Source organism: Gastrolobium bilobum, unplaced genomic scaffold, assembly GCF_033153095.1.
Source record: "Gastrolobium bilobum isolate Gb01-03AN ecotype WA unplaced genomic scaffold, APGP_CSIRO_Gbil_v1 utg67130, whole genome shotgun sequence".
In the NCBI taxonomy this organism is placed as follows: Eukaryota; Viridiplantae; Streptophyta; class Magnoliopsida; order Fabales; family Fabaceae; genus Gastrolobium; species Gastrolobium bilobum.
In genome coordinates this window covers 32,059-43,238 of record NW_026898048.1, presented here as the reverse complement: position 1 = coordinate 43,238, position 11,180 = coordinate 32,059, and the positions used below count along the sequence as shown (strand labels likewise).

The 11,180-nt window shown below is 36.6% G+C and overlaps 1 protein-coding gene across 1 annotated transcript; it reads left to right on the top strand.

The window, feature by feature from the left end:
- Positions 1–6,447: 6,447 nt before the first annotated feature.
- Positions 6,448–10,182, top strand: LOC133312404 (NAD(P)H dehydrogenase (quinone) FQR1-like). Its single transcript, XM_061513582.1, has 4 exons — positions 6,448–6,470; positions 8,079–8,172; positions 9,190–9,452; positions 9,712–10,182. The coding sequence occupies exons 1-4, from the start codon at positions 6,448–6,450 to the stop codon at positions 9,968–9,970; spliced, it is 639 nt and encodes a 212-aa protein (XP_061369566.1). The 3' UTR covers positions 9,971–10,182.
- Positions 10,183–11,180: the final 998 nt, after the last annotated feature.

Here is an 11,180-nt window from a genome sequence, read left to right as displayed (position 1 = left end):
GCACCAGCCGTTTTCATGGGTTATATGAATCGGATCTTTAAAGCCTATCTGGATCAGTTTGTGGTGGTCTTTATAGATGACATACTGATATATTCGAAGAGTAAAGAAGAGCATTCCGAGCATCTAAAGGTTGTTTTGCAGATTCTGAGAGAGCATCAGTTGTATGCTAAACCATCAAAATGTGAATTCTGGCTTTCTGAGATACAATTTCTGGGCCATGTCATCTCATCTGAAGGAGTGGCAGTGGACCCGAGCAAGATTGAAGCAGTGGTAGAATGGGAACGTCCTAAAAATGTTACAGAGATCAGGAGTTTTCTCGGTTTGGCTGGATATTATAGGCGTTTTATTGAGGGATTCTCACGGATGGTTTTACCGTTGACACGGTTAACCCGTAAAGGGAACCCATTTGTGTGGACCCAAGAATGTGAAGTGAGCTTTCAAGAGTTAAAAAGGAAGTTGACTACAGCTCCGGTATTAATATTGCCGGATCCTACAAGTAAGTTTGTGGTGTATTGTGATGCTTCTAAGTTTGGGTTAGGCTGTGTGTTAATGCAGTTCCGTCAGGTGGTCGCTTATGCTTCTCGGCAGTTGAAACCGCATGAGGAGAATTATCCGACACATGATCTTGAGTTGGCAGCCGTAGTGTTCGCATTGAAAATTTGGCGACACTTTCTATACGGGGCCGATTTTATTGTCTACAGTGACCACAAAAGTCTAAAGTATCTGTTTGATCAGAAGGAGCTAAACATGAGGCAACGCCGATGGGTGGAATTTCTGAAGGATTATGATTTTGAATTGCAATATCACCCTGGTAAAGCCAATGTAGTAGCTGATGCTTTAAGCAGAAAGACGCTTGGTATGGCCAATTTGATGATTTCCGAGTATAACTTGATTGAGAAATTCAGGGATCTCCACATTCCTGTGAATATAGAAGATAGTCCGCATTTATTGACTACTACGGTAGTCCTGAATTCATTAGTTGAGCGGATTAAAGAAGCTCAATTGCTTGATGAAGAGATTCAGTCTATGAAAGAGCAGGACTTTGTGTCCACTGATAGGTTCGGTCTTAAGTTTTACAAGGATCGGATCATTGTTCCAAAAGGTCAGATGGTAGATGAGGTATTAACTGAGGGTCACATGGGTAAGTACACTATCCATCCTGGTGCTACCAAGATGTACCAAGACTTGAAACGGAATTTCTGGTGGTCGGGAATGAAGAAAGACATTGCTCTATTTGTGAGTAAGTGTTTGACATGTCAGAAAGTTAAGATTGAACATCAGAGACCTTCTGGATTACTGCAGCCCTTGGATATTCCAGAATGGAAATGGGTCAGTATTTCTATGGATTTTGTAGTAGCATTACCGAGAACTCAGGCTGGTTTTGATTCCATCTGGGTAGTTGTTGACAGATTGACAAAGTCTGCACATTTCATACCAGTTAAAACGAGTTTCTCCACAGAGCAGTTGGCTCGGATATATGTAAGAGAGATTGTGAAACTTCATGGGGTTCCTGAAAGTATCATTAGTGATCGGGACCCTAAATTTACTTCTAGACTCTGGGATGCAGTGCAACAGGCCTTCGGTACACAGTTGAGGCTGAGCACGGCTTATCATCCCCAGACTGATGGTCAGACTGAGAGGACTATTCAGACCCTGGAGGACATGTTGAGGGCTTGTGCCTTAGAGCAGGGAAATGCATGGGATAAATATCTTCCTCTAGTGGAATTTTCCTACAATAATAGTTATCATGCCAGTTTGGGCATGGCTCCGTATGAAGCTTTGTATGGCCGTAGGTGCAGGGCGCCTACTTGTTGGTCAGAAATTGGAGAGAGGCAGTTATTTGGGCCTGATATGGTCCAAGAGACTACCGATCAAATTATGATGATTAAGGATCGATTGAAGAAAGCACAGAGTCGCCAAAAGAGTTATTATGATGCAAAGCATAGACCCCTTGAATTTTCAGAAGGGGATCATGTATTTATCCGTTTGTCTCCGACTACGGGTGTTGGGCGTGCTCTAGGAGTGAGGAAGTTGAGTCCTAGGTTCATTGGGCCCTACCAGATTATGAAAAGGGTCGGACCTGTGGCTTATCAGCTTGCCTTACCTCCACATCTGTCAAATTTGCATAGTGTTTTTCACATCAGTCAACTTCGAAAATACGTGCCGGATGAATCCCACATTGTACAGCCGGACAATATCGAAGTAAGAAAAGACTTGAAGTTTGTTGTGGGACCGTTTAAGGTTCTAGCACGTGATGAAAAAGTGTTGAGAAACAGGAATATTCCCATGATCAAGGTACAATGGGAAGGATTGACTCCTAGGGACGCCACTTGGGAGCGGGAGAATGAAATTCTCCAGCGATATCCTGAGTTTGATGTCAGGTATATGTATATTTGATATTTGATTTTGTGGGCAAAATCCTTAAAAGGTGGGGTGAATATAATGATCCTAACTGGTAAATCTTAGTTAGAGATTTAATTTAAGGATTTAAATGCCATAATTAGATTCAGTGAGCGATTTCGAGTATTTTGACTGTAATCATGACTATGTTATGAACAGTGCGTTCTGCCGGAGAATTTACAGTTTTGTGAATTAACCGGTAGAGCTTAAAATGAGAAAAATAATTTTAGGAACATAATTTGAAAATTCTGATGACAAATATGAGTTCAGAATAAAAAATTGTATAGTCTGGCACTTTCCGTGAAAATCTCGTGAATAGTGTTTCTACCGGGTATTTTGTACTGCTGTTTAAGCAACCGGTAGAGTCCAGAAATAAATAATTGATGAAATAAGAATAAGAAAGTCCAATATATGCCAAGCAAGTCAATATAGGCCCAAGAAAATGATAAGTTATAAGTGTTAAGTTTCAAAAGTAAATAAAGTACAGTTTGTGATTCACAGTGCATTTCGTCAAAAACGGTGCCGAAACCGTACTGTGAATTATGAATATTGTTTTGTAACAGATAAAAATTTATGTAAATGATTTTAAAAACAATAAAAATATATTTGTAGCTTTGAGTTAGTTCCGGGTTAGTTTAAGTGAAAATACGCGAAAGAAAAATACCCGGGTAAAAGGCCACATGTGCTCACCTTTTTAAGTCACTTGAGCTTCATTTCCAAATAAAATTCTCTCTCCTCTCCTCACTCCAAACCCGAGCTGCACCAGGAAAAAGGGGGGGATAGGGTTTTTTTTTGATTTTGTTGATTCTCTTTGAATCTTCCACCAAATCCAATGACCCACCACATGAAATTGATTGGAAACCACTCAATGAATCCATTCCACCTATCCATTTGAGCTATAGTTGAGTGTGTGAAGAGTTATTCCTCCTCTCATTTTCGAGTTACTATTCATTGGAGGAGAAAAAGTGAGTTTTTGATGGAGCTTGGCTTGGAGATTGCTCTCTAGGCTTTGTACAAGTGTTTAGAGGTAAGAAACCTCTATTTCCATGATATTATTTTGATGATTTAAGTTATGAAATATATGAGCATGTTGTGAGTGGGGAATAATTGATGTTAGAATGTGAAATTATGATGGATTATTGTTGTTTAGGAAGTTATAGTGTTGAGTAAGCATCCACATGTGATAAAAATTTAAAAGCCCTATTACATCTTCCTCCTAGGTTTCGGCCATCATGGAGTGAGTAGGAGTTATTGTGGAAAAAATTATATTATGTATTGTGAAGGTATAGTGTGTTGGAAATGAGTGAAAATGGATGAGTTAGTAAGAATGCCCAAGTAAAAAGGACTTGGTGTCTAAACTCAAAATAGGAATTTAGTGGAAGCATTCCTAGGTGTTTGCAAGTTGTAATGAAGTAACGAAAATGTATTGTAAAAGAGAAGGATCTTTGGAAATTCCCCTTATAGGATTCGACCTATAGGGTATTTAGGGATATATTTTGTACATTTTATTTTAAATAAAATGTGTTGTAATAAATTGTATAAAGGTGATGAGTTTTGAAGAAAAATGGCATGATTTATGTTGAAAATTCCTAAGGGAATGGTTGATTAAATTAAAGAACACCAACGGTTATAAAGAGGTCTAGACTTGTGTATTGGCATAGGATTGGCAAAAATGCAAAGAAAGGAAAATAAGCGATAAAATGTATGCTTATGAAATAATTATGGTATTGCATCATTTTATTGATGCATTGTAAATTATTCTCTAGGTGTGCCTAGGGATTGAGAAGGATCGGAAATCTCTTGAAGCGATAAAAGTAACTTGTTCCACAAGTAAGCGTATTGGTAAAGCTTCAAGAGGTAAGCTCTATGTTTAAGGAGTCTTTTCCTGCTTGGGTGCTCCACCATGGTTAGTGAACTATGGTTGGACTGTATGACTGTGATTTAGATGCTTTGTATAGATGCATTCATATAGAGTTATTTGATAACATGATATGTTTTGCTCTGATATGACTTCTGTAATATGATTTCTGTAACAATCTCTGGCCATTGATTGTATAGTACCCGGACGTCCGCTTTGGGGTCCTCCCTCGGGACTGATGGTGTACTCCTCCGATATGTCTGGTTCCGCTTTGGGGTCCTCCCTCGGGAACACGTGCGTTGATTTCCGCTTGGGGTCCTCCCTTGGGAATGACGGCGCACATCTCTGATATGATATGGATATATGCTCTGTTCTGTTAAGATATCTGTTATATGTTGTATTTGTATACTCTGTATCTGAATTTCATGCAGGAGTGAGCCAGGGGTATGGAGAATTCTCTATAAACCTGGAGCTTATTGAGATTTGTAATCTCACCCCTCTTTGGGGACACATTTTCAGGGGCCCAGATTTCCGGTGAGTCCTCACTAGGCAGGGACACGACACGTGGCTGAGGCAGTTGACAGACCGGATTTTGAGTGGCTGTAGGCTACTACCTTTTTGGAGTGTTTGATGTATTTTAGTATTTTCGCATTTGATGGATCATGATATTGATCCTTTATTTTGTATATGGCCTGTATATGTTTTGTACATGTCTATCAGTTTGATGCATGTACATTTGAGTATTCAGGAACGTTATATGATGATGTAGTATTCAGATAGGTTTATGTTTTGATGGCATGCTGTTAGATTTAGTGGCACGGAGCCATGTTATGCATGCGCCCATGTATGGGTATTTGATTATATTTGGATATCTGGTATTTCTGAATTGATATGTTGTATAAACTGCTTATCAGGAAATGCATCTGAGTGGGATTGGAAAATCCCCAGTTGTCCGATTTATAGAGGAAACTCTGCCCGATTTTCGTTTACGACGAAAGAGAATTTAAAAAGAAAAAGAAAAAGTTAGCTCGTATTTTCATAAGTTAAGTCTTCCGCTGTTTTCTGTTTTATCATATGTATGTTAATTGAACCGGCTCGAGACGGGGATGTTACACCTCAAGCTCAAGTTCTTCATCAGTGAGGAGGAAGCAAATCTTTGCTTAGTGACAAAGAAAGAGGATGATGAAAGTGAGGTAAGTTCTAATTGCTCTTCTTACAATCCTTCTTATGATGAGTTGAAACATGCTTGTAATGAACTCTATGAAGAATCTTTGTCATATGTTAAGAAACTTAGAGTAATTAAAAAGTGTAATGATGAATTGATTAAACAAGTTGCATCTCTTGAAAATCAACTTAAAAATTTAAAAGATGAGAATGAAACTTTAAAGTTGATTGATGTTAGTATTACTTGTCTTGTATGCTTGTCTAGATTAAATGGTACTACTTGTCGTGGTGGTGGTGGTGGTGACAACGACATTGGTGGTATAACGACGGCGACGACGATGATGGCGGTGGTCGTGTCGGGATGATGGTGGTGATGATGATGATAGTGGTAAATTGTGATTGAGAGAAACAAGTGTTTCTCATTTTGTGCTCGGGAATAAAAAAAAAATGATTCTTTTTTTGTTCCCCAGCACAAAAAGTAAATCGGTTCATCACGGGAACAAAAAAATAAACCGATTTTACCAAAAGAATTTTTTTTATTTAGTTTTGTTCTCAGGAACAGAAATTAAATAAAAAAAATAATTTCGAAAAAGTTGTCATGCACACCTCAAATGTCGAGGCATGTTGATTTTATTTAAAACTTGTTAGGTAAAATGAATTTTTTATTTCTTATTTTAGCATTTAAGTTTTTTTTTAATATATGTTAAATACATCGGTTCAATCTAATGCAACTCACGTATAAGGAGTACTTTCGCTTGAGTTGGAAAATAAATTCCCCCTAACCCAATCAATCCAATGCTTTAGCATTTTTTGTTGTTTGCTGTCAGTCCCAGCAAACAGAAAAGAAAAAGTCAAGAAAATAGCGACTAATTAAAAAAATTAAGCCACTTAATGCAAACTATAAATATGGCTTGCGCTTCCCGCTATTTCACAATCACCAATTTCAACTAACTGTTCATTTCATATAGCTACGAATAATGACGACAAAGAAAGAGGAGAAGCAAAAAGAACATGGAGGATCATCCATGGCTGTCAAAGTTTATATTGTGTATGCACTTTTTTAGCCTTTCTTGTCATTACTAATTACCCCCTTTCTTTTTTAAATAAAAATAAAAATCTTGTTATACTTTGTCTTCTGGCTTTCATTGTCTTTGTCATTATTGTTTCTTCATGTCTTTTTTTTCCTTTTGAGTTTAACTCATGGTAATCAATATGGAATTTTTTTCATTGGGTTTCTTTTACTTCTTCAATGGGTTCTCAAATTTGAAGTCTTTAGAATTTCTATGTTCTTTGAAGATCTTGGACTCAAACTTTCTTGGATATGATGCATACTTTTTCTGGCTCTGTTTATCTTTCTGCTTTATAAGTATACATTGGTTTGTTTGATCGTTAAGGAAGATGTGGGTTGTTCCTTAGTAGCCATGCACGCCGAAAGTCTTATTCTTTTCTAGTTGGCTTGAGTTGCTCTATCTTTTACTTTTTTGGGTTTGCTGGGCATTATGTAAGAAAAATGCAGTTCATGAAATAGAAATCCCTTTTGTGAATTTGTTCTCTTGATGCCTTGCTTTTTGAATCATTTTATATTTCCTTTGCTAGTCCATGATAACCTTCTTGTAGTGAAATCACACTTTCAAATTGTTTTCTTTCGTTTCATTGTTTTGATTTGAATTGGACCTTTGATCCCCTGATAACAGAATTAAGATGTTTTATATGCAGAGTCTTTGTGTAGGTTTGTTCTGTTCATCTGAAATGATACAAGCAAGATGTATGAATGTTAAAAGAAGTATTGGCTTGAAATCATTATTTCCCATTTAGTGGAGAAGTGATAGTTGTGGTTAATGTCTTTTTGTGCTACTTATTGGTTAACCATTCCAAATGCTGCTACAAGTTAGTTAAATTCAAAATTAATTGAAACCAAGGCTGATGTTTTCAATGTTGCATAAGGATTCTCAATATCTTGCTTCAACACCTATCAGGTTCTGACAATTGGAATTGTGACACTTTCTTTTGGTTCAGCCATTATGTACTTGTTAAGGTTCTTATTCTCTGTGTCTAGTTGCCTATATTTGTTATTATTTGGGTGGCCTTCCTTATTATTACTTTTATGAGTTCCATTTCCACGGACATGAGAGCAGTTGAGAGGTAAGTAACCTAAATTGATTGTAGGTTAGTGTATTTCAACTTTCATAGTTTTGACTACTATCCTATGACAAGTGGTTCATCATTCCAAGCTAATAAGCGAACTAGCAAAAGCTGGCTTTCTTTTACAAATGATAAAATAATACAATACTAAGGACAATTCAAGTATTTGATTCCTGGTTAAAATTAGAAATCTTAGCATTAGATGTAAGAAATTTATACAAGAACATGTAGAAATTAGGCTTGAGTCATATGCTTTTCACACATAAGATCCTTCTACAGGGATTTGCAAATATGGCAATCATCTATTTTCTTATTGGATATTTAATTTCCCTTTTTTCCTTATAAAACTATCTACAGTTATTTTCCTTTTTTTATTGTGATGTGTATTTCCTCTTTCTTGTGTATTCTCTCCAATATTGCTCAATTTCCCTTTTCATTTCATTCTATAACAAATTATTGAGCATGTTTCTGTCAGCTTTATTTACAAAATGAAAATTTTCTATTTCTTTGGCAGGTACTACTCACTGTATGGTCATGTGGAGAGACTAGCAAGAGAAATAATGAAAGGGGTTAATTCTGTAGAAGGAGTTGAGGCCAAACTATGGCAGGTATGCATTTATGTTTCATTTATAACAGTTCCTAATAATATGCATTCAATTTTGTCATAGAATAAAATTGCAAAAGTAAAGGACATCCACTCTAGAGCTAAACCTTATTCCTCTTGGGAGCAGATAAAATCATTCAAATAGCCTGCAGGTATTACACCGGTTGCACTGTTATCTAGTTTAGCTTGATGAATGGTTTCTAACTCAATGTCATTGTTCCTGCTGATCTGACAGTCACAAAGTTGGATTCAAACTTTCTCCTAGCTTAGTTCCTTGGTGCTTTTAATGCATTTTGAGGAACAGTACAAACAAATCAATACAGCAAGTGATTGTTGTATTGTGGTGTTAGTTTTTTTTTTTTTTTATACATGTATTGTGTTGTTAGTTGTTTGATCACCAATGCGCACAGGATTACAAATTTTGCAATATCCAGATTTTGATATGCATAAATACATATATAGTGTTATGGATGGTTTCATGTGTAATAAAGCTGGAAAAATAAATTTTTTCCCTTTTTATATTGTTGGTAAAATTTTGTAAACAAGTTTAGTGGATAACAGAAATTCAGAGTTTTGTGCTATTTCTTGAGCGGTTTATTAGTCCAATACTTATTTCTATTTTAAAAATCAAATAAAATATAAATTTTATGATGTGTTATCCCTTATTTTTTAGCAAACCAAACGGATGCTGTGAACATATTTTCCAAATAGCTTATGAACTTTCAAAGCCACTTATGTGGCTCCAGTGTTCTTTCAACCAATGTTGGGTGCTCCATAACAGGAGGATTCCATTCCCTTTACTTTTCCAATAAAGAGAATGCTGACAGCACTTATGTGGTTAACTTTACTTATATTTTTGTAATCTCTGTGAACAAGACTTTATTTCCCATATTCACCAATGCTAAATTTTAGAAGGGGATGTAAACATTTTTTTCTTTTTTGGTGAAGGGTAGTAAAGAATTTAATGTTATCTTTTTAAAAAAAGGAGCTGCAATCCTGACAGTACTGAACCTATGATCAGGTACCTGAGACACTGTCAATTGAGGAGCTTGGTAAGCTGAGAGCACCACCTAAGAGTGATGTACCAATCATTACCCCTAATAAACTCCCTGAAGCTGATGGTTTTGTCTTTGGCTTCCCAACAAGGTTTGGAATGATGGCTGCTCAGTTTAAAGCTTTTCTAGATACAACAGGAGGTCTATGGAAAACACAAATGCTTGCAGGCAAGCCTGCTGGAATCTTCTACAGCACAAGTTCCCAAGGTGGTGGACAAGAGACCACAGCGTAAGAACCTCTATCTGAATGAATTTTCTGGATCAATTTCTAAAATGACTGAAGAGGGTGAGTCTTGAAGCAGTGGTAACGTATTCAAGTTTGGGAATAATATCTTTTTAAATATGTAAGGATAAGGTCGCATATAATCGACCCTCATCCCTGCTCTCGTAAATCGAAGAGCCTTATGTACGGGGATTTGTCTCTTAATTCCTAAGATGACTGCAATATTTTTATATTAATGATATGAAAATTGTGGAATCTATGACAGGCTCACTGCTATCACTCAGCTGGTTCATCATGGAATGATATTTGTTCCAATTGGTTATACGTTGGGTCCTGGCATGTTGGAGATGAAGGAACTGAAAGGTGGAAGTCCATATGGTGCAGGAACTTATGCTGGTGATGGTTCTAGACAACCAACTGAGCTTGAGTTGGATCAAGCATTCCATCAAGGAAATTATATCGCCACCATTGCAAAGCAGCTCAAGGATGATACTCACCCATTTTTTACTGATAGAATATATTGAGTTCTATATACTTGCTTGCAAATTTTATTTTACTTTTTACAAAAGCAAATATACTTTGCATTGAGTTTTATTTTTGTGCTACAGGTGCAGGGCTTGTTGTTATTTGCTGAGTGAAGTTTCTTTGTCTTATCTTTTCGTATTAGAAAATACTTGATCTCTTCTTTTGTGTTCCCCTTTCATGAATTTTAGTATCAATAAGCAAACAAGTTTAAATTGAGACATGTTAGGGCAGAGTGTCCTTATCAGTCTACTCAACTGAAGAGCTAATGATCTACCCGTCACTTGATTCCTTGCATGAAAGTAGTTGATTTTTATTTTTTCTCGCATGTGATACAGATTGTTTAGTTTGAAGAAAGTTATCTGCAAATATGTGAATTCAGCAAGTCTATTAATTTGTTCATACTGAGGATTCAGCACATTTGAAAGATATCAGGTTAATAAACAAAGAAAAATGAAAATTAAAGTTGCTGCAGCTATGCCAATAATTGGATTTGGATCACTATCAACACCACTCTGATATTGGTTATATATGCTATTGAGATATTCAAGTGTGATGAATTCCCACATTAGTTGATAATGGATTAAGTAAAGTCCATATAAGTGGGAAGATCCATGAACCTAATGCTTTGAGGTTTTGACTTGAGACATGGTATCAGATTCACTTGATGTGATTGATCTAGTTTAGTCCATTAGTGGTGGTTTCCTACCACAGGTTTCCCTTGAACCACTTGACAATTGTATTAGAGCCGGATTGGATTCGAACTAGCATGGGGTTTGGCTAAAGGCGGGTTGAATATTTTGGCATAGAGTACTCGGAGAAAGGGGGAGCGAATGCAATGGAAAAATCAGGGGCGGTGTGGATGCTTGGAATTATGTGAAAGCTCTGGTCGAATGTAATAGGAATGCTTAATCTGTAAGCCTGTGTGTTACTGAGCCTCCTATAAGGGCATTGTGGATTTGATGTGAGAGATTATCACGAACAAATTGACACCTTCTCCCATCCTCCATTTCTAGCATATTCATTTTGGTTAATTTAGTCATCAGCCCCCCTCTGCATAGGTTCTCACATGTTGTGTCTTACAAGTTTAAACCTAAAAATATAGGCATGATTTCTAAGCTTTCTTTCTTCTTAATAAGAAAAACTATCCATACATATGTATATATGTATGTATATATAATATACTGATTAGACTAGACACTCCATGCGACA